The sequence below is a fragment of the Athalia rosae genome, chromosome 8, assembly GCF_917208135.1.
Source record: "Athalia rosae chromosome 8, iyAthRosa1.1, whole genome shotgun sequence".
NCBI lineage: Eukaryota > Metazoa > Arthropoda > Insecta > Hymenoptera > Athaliidae > Athalia > Athalia rosae.
The window spans coordinates 3751488-3776565 of NC_064033.1; the positions used below are offsets into that span (position 1 = coordinate 3751488).

The 25078-nt window shown below is 40.0% G+C and overlaps 1 protein-coding gene across 14 annotated transcripts in view; it reads left to right on the forward strand.

Moving 5' to 3' along the window:
• The window catches only part of LOC105684990 (Down syndrome cell adhesion molecule-like protein Dscam2), a 92556-nt gene that overhangs the window by 28553 nt on the left and 38925 nt on the right, over positions 1–25078 (forward strand). For 13 of the 14 annotated variants that reach the window (XR_007279893.1, XR_007279894.1, XR_007279895.1 and 10 more), the window contains exons 2-4: positions 18356–18706; positions 21885–22049; positions 24852–24998. Coding sequence is in view for 10 of the 14 variants with exons in the window: in XM_048659730.1 (XP_048515687.1) it covers positions 18356–18706; positions 21885–22049; positions 24852–24998 (663 nt within the window). In the remaining 4 variants the exon portion in view is untranslated. The remainder of the gene's footprint in view (positions 1–18355; positions 18707–21884; positions 22050–24851; positions 24999–25078) is intronic. The other variant, XM_048659721.1, reaches the window with a different exon arrangement.

Below are 25078 nucleotides of genomic sequence, written 5' to 3' on the forward strand. Positions count from 1 at the left end.
TTACGATTCACAAAAGGGAGAATCAAAATCGGATGCATTCGATTAATTTTCATTTTAATTTGTTGGTTTTGGCCGAAAATTGTTGGGAACTCACGCACGACGTGGTACAAGCGAACAAAGGCTTGACAATTTTTCTTCTATTCTTTTCCTTCTTCGTTTTCATTTTCGTCCTTTCTTCGACGTCGTTTACAGTTGAGGTACGTTGCAGTACACCTGAACCTTGTAGTGTAGTTATACCTTTACCTACGGTAAAGACGTTTCGCTCGGACGAACTTTGCTTTAAGGGACTTTTTCGCGCGTTTCGCAAGAAAATATAATAAATCGTAATAACGTACGTGAAAAAGTCGCGCAAGTAGTTACGTAGGTAGGTAGGGAAGGTACGTACTACGACTTTCTGTTTGCGACACTAACAATTTTCTGGGTTAAAAATGAACTCGGCGTACTCGTACACCTGTGCATTATATACATCATATGTATAATAAGACGAGAGAGCTGTAGTTAAAAAGAGAACAAAAAAAAAAAAAAAAAGGTCCGTGAAGGGTGAAAGTTGTGAATGATGGGGGGGGGGATGAGGATCGCGAAGGGGTAGTGGTTACCGGAGAACTGTTGGGCCGTAAGAAACGTAAGGAAGGTCTTTTTACATGTAACTCTAGATGCGTACACGGTACCGAATGCGCGTACATCGCTACGAGGAAACACAACATCCGCAGTGAGCCGAGTCGTGAATCCGCCATATTGCGATACCGGAGCTTTCATTATTATTATTGTTATTGTTATTTTTATTATCATTGTTCTACGCGTGCACAAAGTACATGTATAAACGTAACATACTTGAATCTTTTCACTAAACAAAACTAAAAGAAGAAAAAAAAAAAAAACGAAAAATTCCAATATAACGAAATTAATTAATGAATATCGGTATCCAGTGGCGCATTGCGCGATACGTTATCAGTTGAGTAGCACCGATAATAGTGTGGAATCGTCATCAATAACGAAATATTTCGTTGCGTTCTTCTTCCATTTTTTTTTATTCGGCACATCATTTTTCACAGCCATTTTTCTATTTTTTTTTTTACTTCATTTTATACACTTACGCGTTATACGTGGTATAACACCGGGTACATACGAACGGAAGCTGCTGTACACGCAAGAAGAACGCCATTAAATAAATTGCCGAGCGAAGAACAAAAGGAAGAGAAAAGGGAAGAAGGAAAAAAAAAAATCGCTCGCGCGCACTAGCGATGCAAAATTATCATCGCTCCCGCATTTCGGTAAAATAGAACAAAAGGCAATTTGTAATAATGGAATGGAAATATTCATATTATGTGTGTGTATATAGGTATATTTCTGTATGTATGTTTTTTTCATCTCTTCATCTCAAAAGAATGAGAAAAAGAACTCGCGTTAACGGGGGCGGCGATGTTGGGGTGGGCGGGAATAATAATAATAATAATTACTGAAAGAAAGGAATCAAAGGAATTTAATATACGTAAGTAATATAGGATTACATACAACGCGTGGCAGCTACCAAAGACATCAGAAACATAGTGCGCAAAAATTAGGAATTTAAATTACAGAATTCAGAATAAAAAAAAAAAAAAATTTTATACACGTACAAATGTACAGTTGTACGCGTACGGATATATCTATAGGTGTGTATAACGTTCCTAGCAGCTCCGTCAGTGATTACCGCCGACATGTAGTATACACCTGGAGTTGTACTCGTTAGAGTAACAGGGGATGGTAATCTGTTTTACTGACAGAACATGATAACGAACCTGAAAACTCATCCCACTCCGCCGCACGTTACCGCGGGCTCCCCTTTGTACCGCGGCCCTCGGGAAAAAAAAAAAATTCGAAAGAAAAAACGCAAACAAAAAAATAAAAATAAAAATATATACATCAGACTGCAGCCATGTATGCGAAGGTCGAAAAAAAATTGCACCTACGCACCTGGATTTGCAATCCATCCGTCCTGTCCCTTAATTACGGTTTTTTTCTTGCAAGACTCAAGTCGATACCCTGATTAATTGATTTCGTTGCGGATTCGAAAATTTGTTAGAAAAACACCCGTTTCTCCTCATCTTCTGAAATTCAATCTTTTGATCAACTCGGAGAGCTCACTCGTAGAGGTAATTACACGGAGAGTTACAATCTTTTTTCCTTGATTTTTTTTTTTTTTCTGTTTTTTCTGTTTATGGAAACTAGTAACTACGTTATACGGCACGAGACTCAACAACTGACGCGTGTAATCACGAGTTCGTTTCTCTCCTTTTTTTTCCATCCCTCAATTTTCGCTCTCCTGTTTATCTGTACCGGATAAGTGAGAAGGAGAGAGAATAGAGTCTCGGTTGTTTTCGGAATTTAGATTGCGTCGTTAGAGGTGTTGCACGACGAGTACAGTTGGACGCTGACTTTGATTGGGAGATTGATCATTTACATATATCTCCTACCGCGCGAAATTCGTCGTTACATTTCACCATCCTATATAACGAGAAATACATAGGTATTCGCACTACTTGTACATCGGATTAAATCTCGTCGTAATAAACTAAAGTCTGCTGGAATAGAAAATTTCATTTCTGTCGGGAGCGCTCTGCTCGCATAAATTATATTATCAATTCCGTAGTCGTATCATTACACCTCTGTTTTTCCCGATCATCTGAAATTCGTCATCAATGAGTAAAAAATAGAAACTGCTCTAACGTATTCCGCGAAGCATAGAAAAAAAACTTTCAAATTGTACCTGAAAAAACGACGCTCTAAAAGTATCTGCACTTGAAGTTCTCGAAAATTTGTGACTTGAAATAAATCATTGGATAGAAAGAAAGAAAAAAAAAACAAGAAAAAACTACCCTCGAGTACCCATTCGGCAAAAGTCCTTACAGTATTTTGAATAACTGATGATGCGTTACATCTGCACCATTCTTTCCGTTTTCTTCGCTTTTTTATGTAAGCGAAAAAAGGAGGTAATGGAAAAAAGGGATCGTTGGGCACGCGGGGTGTGTGAAACGAACCTTTCTTCTTCTAGTTTTTTTTTTTTTTAATACAATTTTACGGTTGATATAAATAGAAAGAGCTTGAACTCGTTTCCTCGTTTTCTGTTTCATACCCTTTTGCAAGCTTTCGTTGCCTTCGGAAGGAATTTGGCTTGGTTATATAGGGCGTCGTCAATTTTATCGACGCGTGTCATGGGGTTTAAACTGTGTCCGCTTAGTGGTCTCCCTTATCTACGAGTTTCAGCTATCGCCTATATCCCGAACAACGACTATCCACTCTCGCTAACCTTTCGATATCGTGTATAGATATACACCTAGGGCAGCCTGCACCAGCCCGACCATTTTCAAAATTCTGACGACGGGGTAATCTACAGACTTTTTGTGGGTTAGAACCTTCCGGTTTTTTTCTCAGCTCTCCGTTAAATTTCAATTCAAATCGTCGGGCGGTGTTGGTGAAAAATTGCGATAAAAATTATACGCATTATATCGTCGCGGATACATGGAATAGACGAAGAATGACTGATCGAAACGTCGTTAGTTTGGAAACTGATAAAAATGGAGGTGGAACAAAAATGGAAAATAACAAAAACGCGTATGAGAAGAAAAATTATATTAATCAAAAATAAAGGGGATACGGTGCGGGAGATATTGAGCTTGGAAATAAGCGAAGTGAAGAAAAATAATGAAAGGATGTGTAAAAAGTATATATAGATTATATACGTGTGTGTGTATGTACTCGGTAAATTGCAGAGGACTCAAGTCTCAACGTCAATACGTTGGTATATAGGTATGTAAGTATAAGGAGTACAAGTTGTCCAATTACCGACTAAACTGAACGACTGGGAGTACGAGTACGAGACTATACCGTACGCGGCGGAGGTTTCACGAGTTGAATCTTTCAAGGTAGAGAGACAAGACGCGGTACCTAGTTTGACGTATGAATGACGACGTCTGGAGTTTTGAGATAAGATGTTAAAGTGGCGAGGGACGCTTCGCGATCGCGACGTAGAAGCCAGGCAGTTCCTTTTATCCCGATTCTCGTTGGCTTTTGCCATTTTTTTTCCGAATGAAATAAAACAAAGCAGATTTTCTATGGGACACTCGAACGGGGTTGTGTTGTTCACGTTCGAAGACAGCGGTGTTCGCAGCGGCGACGAACCCCGCGATTCGAGATTCTAGTCGCGATTTTTAGCCAGAGGAAAAGAGGAAATGAGAGCGCGTCTCTCAACCTCGGTGTAAAAGCTACGGCTGAAAAGGAACGTAATGAAAATTAAATCGCGCCCAGACACGTCTTAATTATTCAAAGCAAAAGACTTCTTCCTCTTCTCCGGTGCTTCGCCCGGGCCGCGTATCTTCGCATTGTAAACCTTAGATACAAAATACAGTCGCGAAGGGAAAACGAGATATCTCTCGCTTATATTACACGAGGAGACGCGATCGAATCTTTCCTCGAAAATAACATCGCCTCTTAATTCAATAAACGACTAACTGTTTGTAATTACAGAGGCGCGATGGTAATTGGATACAATTTATATTAGCGCTAGCTAGAGACGTTTCCTTGGTAGGGTTCTCGATTCACGGTGAGAAATTAAGGTCCGGATCGGAGATATAGCAAAACTGAGAAAAACGCGGCGCTCGCGGCACCGTGAAAACGAAAAACCGAAACCGAATAAAAAATAGAAAACATTAACAACCATGACAACGCTATTATTGAGAAGTGAATCGATTTTTGATTCGATTACCGGAGTCGACCGTGCGAAGGAACAAAAAAAAATAACTGCCAATTAAGCCGAGACTCCCATTTCCTTTGTACGCCTTTTTTTTCTTTTCTTTCTTTCTTTCTTTAATTTATTTATTTTATTTTTACACCTTTGGGGGGTTGATTTTTCTTTTTTCTCCCATTTTTATCTTATTATTTCGTGTTCGAAAACGTTGGCGTTCAGACGTCTTATATACTTGCTTAACGAAGGAAAACATGCGAAGCCCGATAAATAACTCGATTGTTTTCCTCCTGGGTTTGTATGTACCCAGAAAGAGAAAGAATAAGGACGAAAACCGTCGCCTCGTCAGGTGAGGTGTAGACGAAGGAAGGAGGGGTGGTAGGTGGAGGGTTGAAGGTAATGTGTTCTTTCGAAGAGTCAATATTTGCCGCCTGACGACAGGGGCTTCTCTTTTTCCTTTCCTCTTTTCCTGCTACCTACACTATATACATATCCCTTTCTTTTCCTTTATTCTATTTCTAAACTCACCCCTCCCCCTATCCTCGCTACACTCATTTTGTTTCAACGAGGAGAGAAAATCTTTCCAAGTATTTTTTTTTTTTTTTTCTTTTTTTCTTTTTTTTTTCCTCTTCTCTCTTTCTTTTTTCGCTACAAACGGTTCGGAATTCAACTGGATACCCCCGTTCTTCTGTCTCACTTCTACTTCAGACACCCGTAATATATAGGGGATGTAAATTTTAATGGCAATTTTTAGTAGGAAGAATTTAATAGGGCTATCAACCGGCTTATATCGTTACATAATTTCCTATCGTGTTTCAACGAGTGGGGGCGGTTTATACCCGCGCGTTCGATCTGCTTCTAATTTTCCATTTTTTAAATTCTGTTTCTTTTTCGATTCATTTTTTTTTTTGTTTATTTAATTTCATCCTCTCTTCCCTCCATCCTTTCTTCCTCCGTTTGTTTTATGGGTATGAATGTAAAAGGATTCTAAAATCATCCGTACTCAAAGCCAGAGGATGTAAAGGTGGAAAATAAAGAAATTTAACTTGGTTTGTTTCGTAAATATCCGGTGAAGGATGATCATTCGTCCGAGGCCAATTTTCCGAATGCGAACAGCAGTAGCGTGGGATTTTTTCTTTTCTTTCATTATTCAGGTTTATACTGCGCGGACTGCGCAGCTGTCGAGAATCTTGTTATAATTTTTTCTAATTTTTGTGGATGAAAAACAACAAAGAAATGAAAAATGAAAGAAGGAAACAAAAAAAAAAAAAAACAGAAAAAGAAAAAGAAAGCGAAAAAATATCTGGCGTGTTTCTCGTCTGAATTCTGATTTCGTACAAAAGCATTCCTCGGGAACGTAGTCGAGCGATCATCCTTCGCGAGGAATTCGTTGGCCTCTCAAAACGATCTAACGAGGATGTCACCGGAAGCTGCTTTGTCGCGTCGCGCATGCTTCTCTCATGTCTAATACATTTCATACGTATGTACATATTATATATACATACGGTGAACGTGTATTACATATGTACAATAGAAATTATGGATGAGAACATGCCTCGTATAGAACCTTCGCATGACTGCGCGGTCGTATAATGAGAGCTCTTGTGAGGAGGAAGCGAACTTACAAGGGGTGTAAAAAATCATCGCACGTGTCATGGATCTGCCACGTAATTTTTTACATAATAAAAGATCTACGAAAATTCGTTGCCACAAAATTGACCTTCGCTTCTTCGACATTCGAGGTGATAACGTTATTCGTCGAGAAAAAGAAAAATTTTCGAAATACAATTTTTCTGGAAAAATTTTTCTGTAACGTTGAGATCGATGACGCGACTTTTTCTGCAGATCTTCAGGAATCCTTAGGTGAAGAATCACCTGGGAAAACGTTGACACGTGTCCACGTTATTTTTATGTACACCCTGTACAGAAAACGTAATACGTAAGAGGTACGTACGTAGGTAACGTACGTACGTTACCGCTGGCTGATGGAAGGTGAAAAGTGTAAGGTAAAAGGAAAAAAAGAAAAAGGAAAATTGAAAGGAGATGAGACGCGAAGGCTGCGAAAACGGAGGCTGAGGATGAGGCTGAGACGAAGACGCGTCCTCCTGGGAAATCATCGATGTCCTCTAACTCCTCCTTCCTCCCAGACACCGCGTTGCCTAATACTACTAGGTATATACCCTCCACCTTCCGGTATAATGTGGAGTACATGGCATAGCCTCGTATATAACGTAAACCCTAAACCCTGCACCATCTCTGATACTAATGAGCTACAGGATCCTCCGTCGAAAAAGAAAACGAGTAAGACGAATATCTTGCGACACAAAATTGCTGACGAGAGTCACCATCTTTTTTGTCACATCTCCATTCCAATTTTACTTTTTTTTTTTCATCAATATCATTCCCTCGGTATAACGCACCTTTTTTTTACCTCCATTACGCGACGCGGCAGACTCGAGATTATCATTTTTCTTTTTCGTAATTCTCGTGTTTTTTTTTCTTTGGGAAAAATTAACGTTGCACGAGTAGTGGTGTAATTCGGAACACCCGCGCCAATTGGTTGATGAAACAAAAAATAGGAGAAGAGTGAAAAAAAAACAGTTAGCCGAAGTATAAGTGCTGATAAAAAATTATTGTTATTATACCTATATTACTACCTTCAACCTCATTTTACATACCTACGTTATGTACGGTATATTCTCGTTGAAATTTTTTTTTTTTTATTCCCTTCAGTTTTTCCGCCTAACTTATACACGTCGAGCTTTAAAAGCTCATCCTCGCTCCGTACGAACGTATAACGTCCGAATTACGTTTTTAACGGTAACAGCAAACAAATCCGCACGATTCTTTTTTCAGGCCTTATTTTTTCAGTAAAAAAAAATCCAAAAGCAAATGTAACGGGAAGAAAAATTTAAATGTGTATACCGATCCCCGGAGCTACTGTATAGGCATGTTTGGGGTAGGTAGACTTTATACCGATGAGTTTGGCGATGCCCTGCGGGTGTTTGATTTCCTTTTTTTTTGGTTTCCGTTTCACTCTCTTGTTTTTTTTTTTTTTTTTTTTGGTCCCGCTTTTTTCTGTAAGATTCCTTTTCTTTTCCCTCTTTATTTTTTACTCTCTTGTTCTCTTGTAATTCTTCCACCGTCTCGTGAATTTACGTAAGAGAGTTTCGTTCGACTTGTGTACGTACATACGTGTACACCGTGTCGTCGTCGCGCCCTGTGACGTGCGTTTTCGCGTTCCGAGATCAGAAGAAGAAAACAGAAAAAGAGAAGATGGTCGCGCGCGAGACGCGTTCGCCTACCTAACCGTTGCCGCTGCTTTTGCTTTTGCTTTTGCTGTTGCTGTTGCTGTTGCTGTTTCTGTTTCTCCCTCGTTGCTAGTAAACATTTTACGACAAGCTCAGCATCCTTACCGTATCACCCCTCCTCCTCGCGTTGCTGCTGCGGCTGCCTTTTCCTTCTGTCCCGTAAAACAAAGCTTTCGGAACCCCGGAGACCTTTGGGGTACGCAGAGGTCATAACCTCCTAAAACTCCGGCAACTTCTGTCGAGTAATTTATCCAACGCGCGGTATATATATATACATATGTACACGTGTACATAGGATATACATAGATGTAACGCAGAGAAACGGTCTGATTTAACGACAACTTCATTCGAGACTGACACTTTTTTCAACATCTTGATTTCTTTTTTTTTTACTCTTCCTCCCCACCCTCTCCGCTTCTTACTCTCATCGTCTTTTCATCAAGAAAATTTTATAGGTTTATATATTTTTGGAGAAAAACTTATTTTAGAAGTTTATTGTTCACGTTAAAAAAACGTATATATATTTGCACACGTATGTACATACATACCTTTTGCGAAAGCTTATCCGAATGTGGAACAACCATGTACATTTATATTGCCGTGTATTTTATTATAATATAATACGTATATATATATATATTTTTCGGAATTGCAACGCTACGTGGGGTGAGCCGTATAAGAAATAGGATTATGCCGGTTGGACGAAGGAATATTTCCAACTTCGGTTACATCTGAGGGGGTAGAAGAAACTGGTAAACGATTCTCGTGCACATCTTTCTCATATATATACATATATTCCTTTTTTACTCTTGTTTTACTTTCCTTTTTTTCCATTTTGTTCACCCCACGTTTTCTTATCCCAGTTGATTCGATTTTTTCGATTTATCTATTTCTTTTTCTTATGACTTTTTTTTTTTTTTCCTTCTCTTAATACATCACATAATTTATACAACATTTCGAAGTTTCGCTGGTAGGTTGCGTCGCACTTTTTTTTTCTATTTTCTTTCTTCCTTTTTTCTGTTTTTGTTGGCTGATAAATTTATGACATCTATACGATAAGGTCCTTTCGTGTCCTCCTATTATTCCCAAGAGTCCCTTACCTCCCTTACCCACGGGGGAATTCATTCGCGAAAAGGAAAGCCGAATGTATACCTTTTTTTTTTTTTACTATGGATAGATCTACCGGCTACAGACTCCCGCCATACATCCCCGTAATGCTGCGTACAGGCAGACCGGCTCCGATACAAAATTTAGAAAAAAAGGTCGACGATAAATTTTATTTCAACCACAGAGCGTTCGGGTTCAAGTTCAAATTTGCACAATGGTTTTTCCATTTTACGTCTCCCTACATTTTGTAGTTTCCGTTTTTTTGGGGGGGCGGCTGGGAGTTTGGATGAAAATTATTCTTCGTACAAACGAAACGTTTTAGACGTACACGTTCCATACATGCGAACACAATGGTAGGCGATCAACGTCGAAAGACAATTGAGGCCAATAGGCCAGTGGCCCCGTGTAACTGGACAGAGCTATAGCCCCTCCTGGCGATATTCTGTTAACGGTATAGATATTTCGCAACGACGCGAGGTAGAGGGTACAAGTGACGGGGATGAAACGTAGGATTCTGATACGCTGAAATGGTCAGCGGCCGAAGAGCGAAGTGCGCACCCGGCATTGATTGCGGTCATTGTTGTATATACGTAGCGTAAATATGCCTACACTGACCCTCCGTACTATTCGTAAACTATAATACGCGGAGGCGGAACGTACGTATATGTACGTACACGGATCTCACTCTCCATTCACGAAATACCTGCACACACGCCGCCGCGCGGATCGACATCCCGAATAACCGTATCAGTAGTACGCTAGACTTGTGATATATTATGCGGGGTGGAGATTGCGAATTATTCGATACTCGAATGTCGGCGGGAAGGGGGGGGGGGAGGGGGGGAAGATGATTATAAAGTCGGAAAATTGTGAAAATTCGACGATATCGAGAAGTCGATTTCTTCGATAAACGAAACAAATATAAGGATAAGGAATAAATTGGAGAAATAAGAGAGGGAAGGGTGAAGGTGACGTTTGAATATTTCTTTCCATGCATGGAGGAGGAGATACTGTAAAAGAGAAAAAATACGATCGGTGGAACACCGTGAGATGGGAAATGGCCTAGAACTCTCGTGTCGCGAATGGGAATTTTTACGTACGTCACACGATCTCGCGGTGGCTTTTCAGACGTCAAATCAATGTATATCGGTAGGAAAACCCGGTAAAAAAGGAATGAATATTCATTCGGTTGAAAAGTTTCAAACACACGTACTTATTGTACATATTTATATACGTTTGTGCGGGAGAAAAATGTACGTGTATATTGATAAAAAAAATATTTTCGCTTGGCGCTCGTTTTAACTTTTCGTAAAGACGAAAGGAAACTTTTGTTTTCCATCGGAGGAGTGACTCGTCTGCGAGGAGATGGTGTTATAACTCAGTTACATAGCTGATCGCAATCGAAAACCATTCACACCAGAAACTCGAGTCTGGTGCCCTCAGTTTTCCCCTGAAATGTGGGCGAAATTCACGGAAGATCGTATCGTCCGTCCCGAGGGTCTCCGCTAATCGAGTCTGTCCATCCACTATGAACTAATTTCAGACATACGGAATTCCCATTTCTCTGTCTTCGGGGGTTGAAGAAATATCAAGGACGTACGAATTGCCACGTTCTCGATTGGGATGGAAACTCTTTGGTTTTTTACCTTCAAACTTCTCTCGAATTTTCTAATTTATTTTCATCAATTTTCTTCTTCAATCTGTTTTTTTTTTTTTTTTGGTTTTTTCGTTTTTCAAACGATCGTTAACGTTACGAAGTAATTTTACGGTTCTCATTTTTTTTGCATCCGTGTACCTCTGCGCGGGGGGATGACAATCTTGACAACTACGACCTCTTGTTGTATACACTGTACGGGAGGGCGGAGGGAGAAATATACCTGTCTCTCCGTGTAATCTCCATATTGTGAAAAGCGTAAGCGCTTTCAATTTCTCGAGAAGTCGGGAGAGATAAGGGCGGGAGGGGAGACGACCTCTCCAGAACGCTCCGCTCTACAGGGCGTCCTTGTCGTCTTCATTTCCTGAAACCGGTGGGAAATTCTTTCTTTTTTTTTTTTCTCTCCTCTCCTCTCCTCTCTTCTCTTATCTCCTTCTCTTTCTCTCCGCTAGCCATTCTCTCATCTCCGTGACACCGAGGAGTGCTACAGAGCGCAACCTCCAGCCTACCGCCCGCCACCCGTCCCGCTATATATACCGTACATAAGGTACACCTCGTACCCCGACCTTTTCACCCTCCCCTACCCCCTCGGTTACCGCTACCGCCACTACCACCGCGCCGGTGCTTCATTCTTTCCCCATTCGCGCGCGACCCTGTCCTCGACGTAGCTCGACATTTTAAAACATTCTAAAAGCGAGCCAACTTTTGAAATAAAAATGCCAAGCCCAGTCGCTTGGTTACTACTCGGCGACCTCCGGGGGTGTATTTGCAACTCTTTCCGAGCACGAGCTTTGTTCCTTGGGGATAGCAAAACGGTAAACTTAGGATCACTTAAAAGCCACTACGAGACTACGAAGAAAATGAGAAAACTGTAGCGGAGCTCACACACGTACGCCGGCGGGTTCGGCGGGTTACGTTATATCTATACGTAATAACCGTCGCAGCAAATCACTTTTAATGTCACTCAGGAGTAGTTTGAGAAAATTTTGTAATAACTATACCGAACGCGAACGAACTCTCCAGACGACCTCAGAAAACTAATTGTAAGTACGAAGTGGCGAAGACTTTCGCGCCGAACAAAGTTCCGCCGTTCGCTTGATCCCCGGATATAATTTCCCCTTTGACAAAACCTTGACTGGGACGAAAAATTATTCGCCTTTTTATTACCCGAAAGATAATTGCTCGCTTACGGTTGATCGGTGTCGCGGGTACGATATTTTTCAATTCACCTTCAATTAACTCGGGCTAAACGACAGGCGGCGGCGGCGACGGCGGCGGCGGCGGCGGTTGCAGCTGGTTGTGGGAAGGAGAAAAGAGCCGCGCGTGTATTTCTATGTATCCATAATTTGATTGAACGCTTGCGCGCCCGCGGCACGTGTGCTTTCAATTCTGTTATCATATGATGCATAATTGAGTTACGCAAGCACGCATAATGTGTGGGTTTGACAAACAGCTGTTATAACGGTATCGCTTCGTATATATATACACATATACATATACATATATATATATATTGCGTTGCGGAGGGGTGGTGAATTCTGGGCCAAGGCAGTGGTCCAGTGATCGGCGTCGACCGCATACGCTCCACGTATGACACCTGCGTATCGTGTACGTACCTACACCGTCAATGACCATTCCCCGATATATATTCGCGCCGTGTATTTTCTGCTACGCCGTACTGGCCAACGGCAACATGTGCGTAACACGTGCCCCGACAATTTCATTGCCGAAAATTTCACGCGTACACCTGAAACGCGACCGGTTATCATTGAACACCGTTCGCCGGTGATAAAACAGACGGAGTCCATCGTAAACCTTATATTTCTTTTTTATTCGAATTCTTCTCCTCACTTTATTTTCATTTATTTTTCACAATTCTTTTCTCGCAAAAGGGAAAATCGCCGCACGACGGACGTTCGTTTGTATATAATATAAAAGAAACGCGTCGTTTGTGTTATCCGTGTCTACTCGGTTCGCTGCAAACGTTTCAAACGAAACGAAATTAAACCAGAAATAAAAAACAAGAAAAAACAAAAAATTGGAGAAAGAAAAAAAAGCGATTCGAGATAAAATAAAATTGACGCAAGCGAAAAAATACCTGTACCTGTAGGTACCGCGTTTCGCTCGGTGACGGACTATACATGCACCATACGTGTGTACGCTCGAGCCGCACGCTTTTATTTCCCAGTTTTATTCGTTATCCGGTTCGTTCCGTGGCGAACAAAAAAATAAAATGAGAAAGAAAGAAGGAAACGAATAAATTGAAAAAAAAAAAGAAAAAGTGAAACAATAAAATAAAAAGTACGGTAAAAAGTTTTTGTATTATATTTTCCGACTAAGCTGATTTTTTTTTTTTTTTTTACAAGAAATATCACTGTACAGGTACACGTTATTGTGATATAAAATTTCTGGTCGAAAATAATTTCCGACAAAACGGCGAGAATGTCGTTGGCACGATGTCTTGGAAGTTGGGAGGGGAGGGGGGAAAAAAAAAATGTAAAAAACATAATTTTTTAAATACGTAAAAAGATTTTTTTTTTTAGATAATTAGTAAAAGCCCGAGATTCGAAGCGTCCGATTAGTCACGAATTAGCAGCGTTGCAGACGGAACAAGTCTAGCATTGTTCCGTGAAGTAGATAATCGGCATCCCCTTTGCACTCGTACAACTTAAGGGTAACAAAAGGGTATCGACCCTTCCCCCAACAACTCGCGACACTTTGCTGAGGCATGCATCTTATACTCGTTTACGCCTTGAGCACGTCTTGTTCTCTCCACTACTTTGCAAGTTTCGCTCGTCTGTGTAGCACGTGTACGCGGTGTGTAACCTATCTACCTACCCCTCACTACCTACTCACACTCTGTACACACATTTTTTTCCAACATCCCACGTATTTTTCCCTTCGCTTACGCGATACTACCACTCGTCCGTAGCCGCGACAAGAAGTCGTCTGACCACCCCTGCTACTTTCCTACGTCTTTCGCGCTACTTTTCCTCCGAGTCGCATACCTGCGATCCGGACGAACTTTTCAAACTGAAATCGGTCGTAAATTTTTAACCGAATGCGTCGGGTGCTCCGCGAAAATTTTCGGGATCGATCGCACGCCTCGGCAGAATAAAAAAATGGGTGTAATGAATTTGGGACACTTTGGAGGAACCGATTAAAAAATTCGTCGATAATTTTTTGCTTTTTTTTCTCAACGAACAATCAGAGAAATTGACCAGGGGATCCGAGATCTCGACAGTTTGAAATATTTGTCTCGAAGATAAAGTCGGAGATCGGAGGAGCTTTTTTTTCCTTCTTGATTTTCTCGCGCTTTCCTCGGAAGAGGGTTACGTTCCGTCGGAAATAAAGTCTTTATGCAAACTCGGCCGGTCCGGGCAAACTATAGGTGCACTCGATCGTTGCGTCAACGAAGTGTCGTCGGCGCCGTGAAGTAGGTATAAGAGGTGGAGGAATTGACGTTCTTTGCTTTATGTAGTAGTTACGTACGTGTGTTATATGTGTTTGAACACGTATACGAGCGACCATTTTCTCTCGGGATCAAGTAATTGCCATCTTGATCCGATCCGCAAACACTGTCTCGTAGGCACGAACTGCCATGGCGAAAGCATGCCCGACGACGTATACCGCCGACCAAAGAGTCCCTCGGTCCCATACTCATCCCCTTCAATTCCAAGTTCGCAAATTCAATCTTACTATCCAACCAAATCCAACTCGCCATGTATATACCCACCTTATACCTATCTACCTACATTCTGCTATTGAGTTTCTACGGAGTTTCCCTTACAAGTTATAGTTACAAATACATATAGGTTTATACCTATCTACTATACCTTTCACTTGAATTCCGAATAATAGTTTCTCCATGCATCCATCTACTTTATAACTATCGCGTTCAATGACCCATCCGGAAGTTTATCCGATATCTATAGGCTGATGGAAAAAAAAAGCAGGAAATTTAATGGTAAAGCGTGTATGGAATCATAATTGAAAAATTAAAACAAATTTAAAACTTGAATGATAGAGCAACAAAAGAGAAGAAAAAAAATTGTCGAAAGGATTTAGGAATTTGGCCCGGAAAGAAAAAATTGTAAAATTGTGAAGATCGATGATAAATCTCGTAGAAAGAAACGAAGATTATCAGGAATTGATGAAATACAATTACCGATAGTTTTCCTAAAATTGGAAGTTACCGAGAGACTTGAAAAAACGAAACGGTACAGGGGACCTTTCTCTTATACGTATAGTTCTAATGGAACTGGACCTTCTTGTGCGCTTTGGTCAGAGCTTAACGTTCCTAAATTACGTAACCAATCGGCTGTGCGGTCGAAACCGTTGGAGTAGGTAAGCCCTGGTAATGCAATTAATAATAATTTGCCAGCCGGCGTAAGCCTTCCCGATTACGAGGCTTACTCAACCGGAATGATAATTGCAATCTATTGCCTCACCTCGTCGTACACTAGACGCCATCGAATTATATTTCTATGAATCTGAAAATCGCATCGAAACGTTCGATCATTCGAATGAAAAAAAAAAATAAAATTAATATCCAAATTCGGCTATATTTTTTTCAATTCATTTCGTTGATTATTTTTTACCGAACGGTAATCGATCGGAAAGTTTAATAAGGACGGAGGGAGGAAAAAGAAAATTCGATCACCTTCGAATCTGTATAAAACGGAGAAAAAAAAAAAAGAATTAATATATGCACATATATTGAGATATGATCGGAAAGAAAATTAAGGAGCCTATGAAACACGGTGGTGAGATACTTGGGAATAAATTTTCTTTTTCAAGAGGAATCAATTCGGTATATATAAGAGATAAAAATCATGCAAACAACACCCGGCGGCAACGTCACGTCGGCAGGAACTTCATCCTTCAGAATTGAAGAATAACTCGAAGTGGCCTCATCTACATCGAAATGTGTTTCGGATCCCGCATCTATAGGTATATATAACCTCAACCAGCAAAAAAAAAAAAAAAGAAGAAGAAAAAGTTCACGGGGGGTCGCGGAGGCAGCTGGAACTGGATAAAGAACGGAGAGGGAACGACGAAAAGAGGGAGGGAGAGAAAGCGAGGCAGAAGAAAGGGACTATCCGGGGATTCTACTTCCAGATCTCTCTCTTGCTTTTGAAACTCTCGTAGAGATTCAATGGAAAGGACATGATTGATAAAGAATTGTGGTCGGAAACCGAATGATTCCGTCGGTCCCGGGAATTCGAAAAATGTGTATCGACATTTTCGTACCCCATTTCGTCGATCAGTTTTATCACCGACTAATCCACGCCTCGCCGACGCACTCCTTCTTCTCAAACGAGGCCGGCTCTCGACCGATATAATTTTTTTTTTTCATTTTGAAAATCGAAACCGGTAATTTTGCGATAACAAAAATGGGCGAATAAGTTCCAGCTCGGACGGTGACGTCCTGAAATTGTACAAGTGTGGTAAAGAAGAATAGTCGTTCGCGGATGAGGTGAGATAAAAAAAAAAAAAAAAAAATTGAAGAAACGAAACGACAGATGATGGATGAAAGACGCAAACGAGAAGGACTTCGCGTGGGCGAAAAGGGGGAGTGCAGTGGTAAGGGTAGGGGAAGTTTGATCAATCATAGCCTCCAGGACTGATTATCTACCGGCTAACGTTCCTCGGAATCGAGCGAACGGGACGAGCGAAGTGGCAAAGGAAAATAAAAGAATAGAAAAAAGAAAACGTGAGAAGAAGATAAAGGAAATAAAATACGAACTAAACAACTGATTGATAAAGGTATTGTCCTGACGAAGAGAGAACGCCAATTAGAACACCGTATTATCACTCTTATTGAAAAATTGTCTACGGCGAAAGTAGATGTCGAAGAACAATCTTGATAGCGAGAAGCGACGAATAGTCCGTCGAAATAGATGTGGGAGGACGATTTTTTTTTACTCGAAAGAACTAACTTCATCCCCGTGCCAGTTCTACTTTTGCGAAACAGGTGAACTGTACCAGTTAGAAATATCCGACCGAAAGCGATGAGAAATTTTTATTCGTTTCATTTTCTTCCCCGTATTTTTATCCCGCGCGATGCAGATTGGAGTAAACCGCGGTCGTTGAGTATTTCAAATATTTCCTTCCTCCCTCAAAATTCCTCTTATTATTTCCATATCATCCGAGACCTAATTTCTATACAGTTGCGAGAGGGGTTTCGGAGTTTATCCCGTAGAATCTTCGTTTCAGTTTTTAAAAACGTTGTCGCGAATATCCGCATTTTTTTTCTTATCGTCCCCGCGCACGTCGTAGAGAGGAAAAATGCGATTTGAATACACCCGGGACACCCTTATACCCGGTCGTCGTATAGTAGAACGGCAGCGATTCCTCGAAGACCAACTGTTTTACGAAGGGGAAAAATAAAGAAAGAAAAAAAAATATATTCTCCAATCCCAAATCCGGGACACGGACCTTTTTCGGGACGAATTGAGGACCCCTTACTTATACACCCTTATCAAATCAGATTCCCATTCGACACCGAAATGATCTTCTGAGTAGATCATCTTCTATCCTCTTTTCTTTTTTTCTTTCGTTATTTTTTTTTTTTTTTCTTGTTCTTCAAAAATTGACGACGTTATAAGTGAAGATAATTAGTTGCGAAATTGTTCTTCGATACTACCCTGTATAATGACGTCTTATGTGCGAGTGAGTTGCTGTACGTACACAGCAACCTCGGTAATCGCTGAACTATTTCTGTACAAAGGACAAGAACTTGACGCTATCAAGCCGCAAATGTTGCCGGAGATGAACAGAATGGAATTTCTGAGGGTCGAAGTACATAATGCGAATAATTTCGCCGTGGCACATCGTTGTCCGGATATACACGTATCTGCATCGTCGATGTGTACGAAAATTCTTTACGTTTTTTTTTTTTATTTCTTCTTCTCTTTTCACCAAATAACACTCGTTAATATTGAATTTATCAGAAGTCCACACCGCACGGAATTGCAGCGTAACTCATCTGGGGTTTCTTATACCCGTTCGGTAAGGGGTTGGTTCTTCTTTGTTTTAAATTCAAAAGTCCTCATCGTACTTTCGTAAAAAATTCATTTCGTTATGCTATAAAAGCTTCATCGTTGAAGCTTCCAGACGGCGGGGGTGGTTTCGAAACTCTGCTCTCTTTCGTTCTTTGAAGTTTCGAACTCGAGCCGAAAGGCATATAATAGTATAGTTTGTCAAAAGGCTGATGGCTTAAAGCTTTACTTTATCGAAAGCTGACCACTATGGGGTGGTTTTAAAACAAAAGGAAACAAAAAAAAAAAAATATGAAAATAGAAAATGCAACGCGGCCGGCTCGTCTGGCGGTATTCAAAATAAGGGATGAAAAGGCTCTCTCCTGCAAAAAAAAAAAAAAAAAAAAAAAACTTCCCTCAACAATTTTACCGAGTTATATTACAAAAAAGTTCGTCGATCGATATCTGTGTATATGTTTTTCGCTACCTCGTGATAAATTTAAGAGAAAAAAAAAAAAAACTTAAATTTTTGAATCAACGATTTTTCTCAATATTTGCTTTTTTTTTTGCTCTGTTTCAGCAGGCGCTGCCGCGGCGGTCGTCAGTTCGGTCGGCGGTTTCGACGCACACCTTAGGGGTCCGAGTTTTTTAATCGAACCGCAGTCAAGAATTGAATTTTCAAACTCAAGTGGCGCTTGGCTCGATTGCGCAGCATCCGGAAGTCCGCCGCCAAACATTGATTGGGTAACGGCCGACGGACTTCTGGCGAGTGACGTTCCAGGTGTGCGAAGAGTATTGAGAAATGGCACCCTCGTTTTACTACCCTTTCCGGCCGCTGCGTACAGACAGGATGTTCACAGCGCAGCTTACAGATGCGTTGCGAGTAATGACGTCGGGAAGGTTTTGACCAGAGATGTTCAGGTCAGAGCGGGTAAGCTGCGTTTCTTTATCATGCAATAAAATCAAACTAAACCGGCGATAAAATTTTATAGACTACTTACACGCCTGATTTTAGCGGTGAATTACAACGGGGTATAGGTAATAAGGGTGGCAGGGTGCACTTGAGCAGGTGAATCGCTTCCGAGGGAAAGATTCTCACCGTCTACCGGGCTACTTCTCGCGTTTATAATAGCCGTACCCAATCTTCTTCCTCCGAGATAACAAAATTTAAATATCAACCCGGGTTGTTTTAAGTGGTGAACTAAACTTTCAAGACTCTATTTGCTGTACAGAGATAAGATAAGAGGAAATCTTGATCCGCACGTGACCCGAATCGAAATTAGATGAGAAAGAAAAATCGAAGGCGGCGGTTTCTCGTTTTTTATTCCCTCCGTTTCTAACGTGCCACAGACGAGGGCTGAGCGGTATCCCTGTCGATAGGAAAAATTCGGCAATTTGAGAAAAAAAAAATTCGCGTAGTTTCTCTTGTTCCGCTTTTCTTTATTTCATTTTTCATAAATCAGGATAAAATCACTCGCGTTAAGTAGTCAGCTTTATTACAGTAATTTGGGCCCGCAGGTGGAGTTTTCGCAGCTTTCAGGTTAATTTTGCCTTTCTTTTTGTTTTTTCCCCTCCGAGGGTTTAAGGGGTGAAGTTAACAAAGCGATTAGAAAGCTCACGCTTTTCTCTTTCTCTCTCTCTCTCTCTCTATCCGTACCTCTTTCTCTCTCCGAGGAGCTCAGTTGACCTAGCGGGAACGTGCAAAGCGCGGAACTGGGCGAGTTAATTACCTTTTTTAAAACGCAATCTGAATGCAAAACCGCAACGGCTGTGAGCCTCCCGCCATAAAGGAACGAACTTTTTGTGGTGAGCGAGCCCACCTTCGTAAACTAGATTAAGAAAATCCTATACTAACGATTATAAACTTCACCCTCTGTCCCCATATCTGCACACACACGCGATTTTTTCCCCCATTCTTTCGGCTAATTATCATTTAATAATCACAATATTCGACGCTGATATAGCACAACGAAGATAACGGAGAGAATGTATTGCTTTTTTTTTTTTCTTCAATTTCAACTTTGACATGTGTTGTAAATTTATTATATTCGAGAAAGAAAAACCTCTCCCGTAACACAGCGTTCTTTTCATATTTTTACCGGCTGAAGTAAGACCGGAAAGTCCGGTCATAAAGCAGGCGAGAGTTGGTCAAATCCCTGGGCTGGAGGTTAAGTTCAGTTTTCTTTTTAAATTTATAACCGACCCCCAAGTTATTTTGATTATTCTTTTTTATCACTTTGCTTCTTTTTTCTTTTACTTTTTTCTTGTCTTACAAATTTGATTCACGTTCTTCTTATTAGAGTGTCTCATTCTTTTAACTTTTCCCACGAGGGACTTTTATACCCTAGGGAATTTTCTATAACCAATTTTATTATTATTGTATACATATATATATATATATATATATGTACGAGGAGATTCTCTTTCTGGCTAGCTACCAAATGCAATAATTATTTTTACCCTCTGACGTATATACCATATAAGATTGGCTACCGTCGAAACTCAATTTCGTAAAGCCATAAAAATATGTGTGTCTGGAATAAGACTTCTCTTACAGTTGTTGAGAAATTGGACGATGACGACGACGAATTTCGTAACACCGGTAAATTAAACGCCTGCATATCCCGGAAAATTGTGACAATTTTTCATAAGCTAAAAATTTGAAGCGAAGAAAAAACTTACCAACCTCCCACTAATTTCAAATCGTTAAGTCTTCGAAAGCCTCGAATTTCCAAAGTCTAAAATCGGATCCCTTTTCAAACACATCCCTAAATATTCTTCTTGCTTCGGAGTAAACCGCTTTGAAAATAAAACTTTTAAAATCGGTATCTTCCATTTTAATGAGAAAAAGTATAGAGCAGTTAAAAAGGATCGGGAAAATTTCATACCTCCCGATAAAAAGTAATTTCGGAAAATAACGCGACAGGGGATTTTAAATGACGTTTGTACGACACACCGTGAAAAGAGGGTCCGGAAAAAGCGACTCGCTACCGAAACCAAAGGACGGATTAGGTATACCTACGTTCCCACCGCCGCTTTTGCTTGTTTTCTCGCGTCCGTTTACCCTTGGGCTCTTGATACCAACACAACCGTAATAAGTTTCACGGTTTCTCTCGTGTACCACCTGTACGTATTCGAATATCTATATATATACAGAGAATTCGTGACTCTGGATAACCCAGTTCCTGAGAACAGAAGCAAACACCGTCCCATCCGCCAGAGTCGCACTCTACTACTACTACCACCACCACCGTTCGTTCAAAATCTGTATTCGTAAATGTCACGGGGCAGGGTATGGAATTCCTACGGGAATTCTGGAACAACTTTACCTAACCCCTCCCTCCCTCCCTACCTCCTTCCTCCTTCCTCCCTTAAACCTATATATAAATTGTGTTGCACTGCAGTTCTGCAACAACCCCCGCGGAACTGAAAGCACACGTCACACCGCGTCGCGGTCTTTACCCTGAGGAACGTACACCTATGTCCCCGATCTGTCACTTTTTTTTTTATCTTCGTTCTCTTTTTTTCCCATTCTCAGGGAAGAAGGGATGAAATTTTTTATCTCATAACCTACCGTGTACCGTAGATTAATGTTATTTCTTGTTTTTTTTTTTCAATACATTTTCTTCCCCGTAGGATTTTCAGATTCTTAGCAGCAGTCGAAAAGTTTAAATTCAATGAGAAAAGGACTGAAACTTTTCTATCTAAACTACCTACATTCGTTTGGGAGTTCGAGAATGTATTTTAGGTTTATCAGTTTTTTTTTTTCCTTCCGGTTCTTCATGTCGAACGAAAGGCGAATCGAACGCAAAAAAAAAAAAAAAAAATTCAACGTCACATCGATATGTGGGATTTTTAGAGTGCGAAGAAAACTTTTGAGAAGATGAGAATTTTCTTCGCAGAAAAACTATAAATTTTGGAAATGAAAAACTTTCATAGGGAACGTGACTAGCCTACCGTTTATGTATGTTATGTACATCGATATTCAGGATATTACAAATTATCGCACTTTTTTTTGTGAAGAACAAGAAGGAAATACATATGTCAGCATTCTTACGAGAGTAATAAAATTGTTGTACTGAAAGTTTTCTATTTTTTCTATTCCACAGTCGTCGCCCAGGCCTACAAAGTCGAGGTGGAAGTTATGGGAGGTGCATCCAGGGGTTGCACTGCAGTTCTTCGATGCGTTATTCCAAGTTTTGTCAAGGATCTGGTCAGGGTGGTTTCGTGGCTACAGGAGCCCTCTTTTTACATCTACCCGTCTCTTCAAGGTGGTGAGTATTTTAATTTTTTACAATTGCAAAAAAAAAAAAAGACGAGAGGAGTTCTTCTTCTCTGCAAAATTTACTGCTGCGTCCAACGACATGGACTATTTCAGTTTGCACACTTAAATACAAAAAAAAAAAACCTACGTCATATTCATGCGAAAAAAAAGAATGAAAAATTGCGGAGACTGTACGTGGAATCTGACTGCAATTTTATGCTAGGTAGTAGGTTATAAACTGCACTCTGGAGTACAGGTAGTACATCGCGTTATTTAATACCCATAGCTTTCGGTAATATGGAAAAATAAAGGAATTGACGAAAAAGAAGTAAAGTTGCAAAAAAGTAAAGGAAAAACAAAAAAATTACCGATGAATCTATATATGTATCGTTGTTTATTTTTTTATTTCCATTTTATTTAACATTACCCGGGATTCTATAGTTTTTCTATAAAAGCGCCGGTTCTGAAGTATGCGTATAGGTATATACGTGTATTATAATGAAGAAAAAAAGAAGAAGGAAAAAAAAAGAAAAGAAAAGAAAAGTACCCGCACAGAAAAGTATAAAGTTTTCCAACTACACTGCATTATAGATGTATATATTTGATATTGAAAACGAACTTCCGTGAACACTCGAGTGATATTATACGAATATTATGAATAGTGAAATAACGAGAGCTTGAATTTGAAAACGCTCGCTCTCGATATTCCCATAAGGAAATATTGACATTAGAGTCGTTAGAGCAAATCTACTCTCTCTTACTTCCTATTTTCCTCATCGTTTCTCAATATATTTGCTCATCGCGAGAATTAAGGCCGTGTAATTGAAATTCAATTTTTTTTTTCACTTTTAAATTTTTATACTTACTTTCGATCTTGCAAATATATTTTTCTCTTTCTTCTTATATCCTCTTCTTTCCTATACTCAATCACATGAGTATGTACGTAAATTCTTGCCCCCGTAATTAACTGTACTCAAATTTATCTGATAACAAAAAAAAAAAAAAAAAAATCGCAGTAAAGATAAGCACAGTGAATAATTTTTGTAAAAATTTTGAAATACGCTGCGATAGACGTGCATACCGTAAAGAATTCTGGGATGAGAAAAAAAATTTCGTGCTCTTCTGCAAGCTCGATCCCTTTTCCTCATTATTCGCGAAATCCGAACCGCATGCAGCAGATTTTGCAGAGTAGAAAAATATGTGTGGAAATAAAAATGGTACTTTATATGGGGTAACTTCATGTGTGCGACTGTATATAATATCGCACTTTTGCGGTACCGGTATAGCGTGTACAGAATTGAAAAATATTGAGACCGAAAAGCGGACAAGAAAAACTAGATAAAAAAAAAAAACAGAGAAAAAATCGAAATATATACCTTGCATCGCCCATGGGGCAAAAGAAGGGAATTTCGTAATATCTTCATATTACACGGAGAAGCGCGAGCGCCACGGGAAATCCATATTGTTACCAGACCGTTGCACGCTAAAATTTAATATCACGCATAACATATTACTCTCACTATACAGATATTGTATATATATATATATATACCTATACAGTCACTTTGTATTCCTGGATACGTTAAAAATGAGTGAAAAAATGAAAAAACAAAAGTGTCGGTCGTGCCCGCCACCGTGGACATCGTAAATGGTATTTAATTTGACGAGAACGGGAGTTAGATTTATATGAAAATAAAAAGGAAGAGAAAAAAATCGTTGCAGTTATGTAATGGAAAAAAATGGGAGAGAATAAAGTCACATAGGATTGATGATTTTGGAATGAGAGGAGGGGATTTTTAATCGTTGAATATTATTCGAGTTAAGGGCTGTGTTGTAAAAAAAAAGCAGAGGAGGAGGATATAATATTAATGGAACGAAAAAAGGTTCCTTTTCTTATTTTATTTTTTTTTTTTTTCATTTTTTTACCGGATATCCTGGGGGTTGTTTTCTCTCCCCTAAGATTCGTGCGGTAGGTATAGTGCGGTGGCGATGACGATGAATTTGGAAGCGATCGCAGTCGCCTAAAATGACCGGAAAGCTTTGAATGAAAACGTCCAAGGAAAGAACTCTCTTTATATCGTTATATGTGTAGGTGCTTAACTGTCGACTATATAACTACTACCTATCTTTATATTTATAAATTATTTCCTCCTTCTTTGTAGTTCTAATTCGCAGCTCAATTTGCATGATGATGCTAACGCCGCAGCGCGCAGCAGGGCGCGAATTAGAGCGCCAAAGAAACAGGATTATAACGGAAGTAAATGGAATAAAATCTGGGACAGAATAATAGTCGTGGATCCTTTTTTTTTCAATTTTTTTTGTTTTTTTTGCCGGACTCGCGAAACCCGGAGATGGACATTCGCGATGTTGGGTCCCTGGGATTTTGCAGGGCTCAACTCGTTAACCTAGTTCTGTTTCGGCGGTGTATGTATATATATATGTGCATACAAAAAAATAAATAGATATATATATATATATATACCGAACGAGAACACCCTTTGCGGAATTACCGGGCGTTATCTAACGAAGCTTTTAGTTTTTCGCATGTTCAATTTGACCCATGCCGAGAAGAAGCAAAAAATGAACGACAAAAAATGAAGTAAGAGAAAGATGAGGAGGAAAAGAGGAGACCGAAAAAGATCCAGCAGTGCGGATACGCGTAGTTCATCGTGTGACTTAAATCCGACTTTGATTTCTCGCCCTAATAATTCTGAACCTTTCAGATTTACGCAAAGTGGTGTTCTGATTTATTTGTTTTATATAACATTTTCTTACTTCTGAAATTTTTATTATTCTTCTCTGTCCTCAACAGATGGAAAATTTCACCTTCTACCGACGGGGGAACTTTTGGTACACAGTTTGGAATTCGGCGATCAATTTCCAGTCTACAGATGCCGTACGATGCACCGACTCACGAGACAAGTCGTCGTCAGTTCGGTAGCCAACGTTAGAATAGCTGGTGAGTTTTTTTTCCCTTCTTTTTCCCCCAGATCACGTGCATATCACGTCAGTAAATTATAAATTTCATTTCGCCCGCAG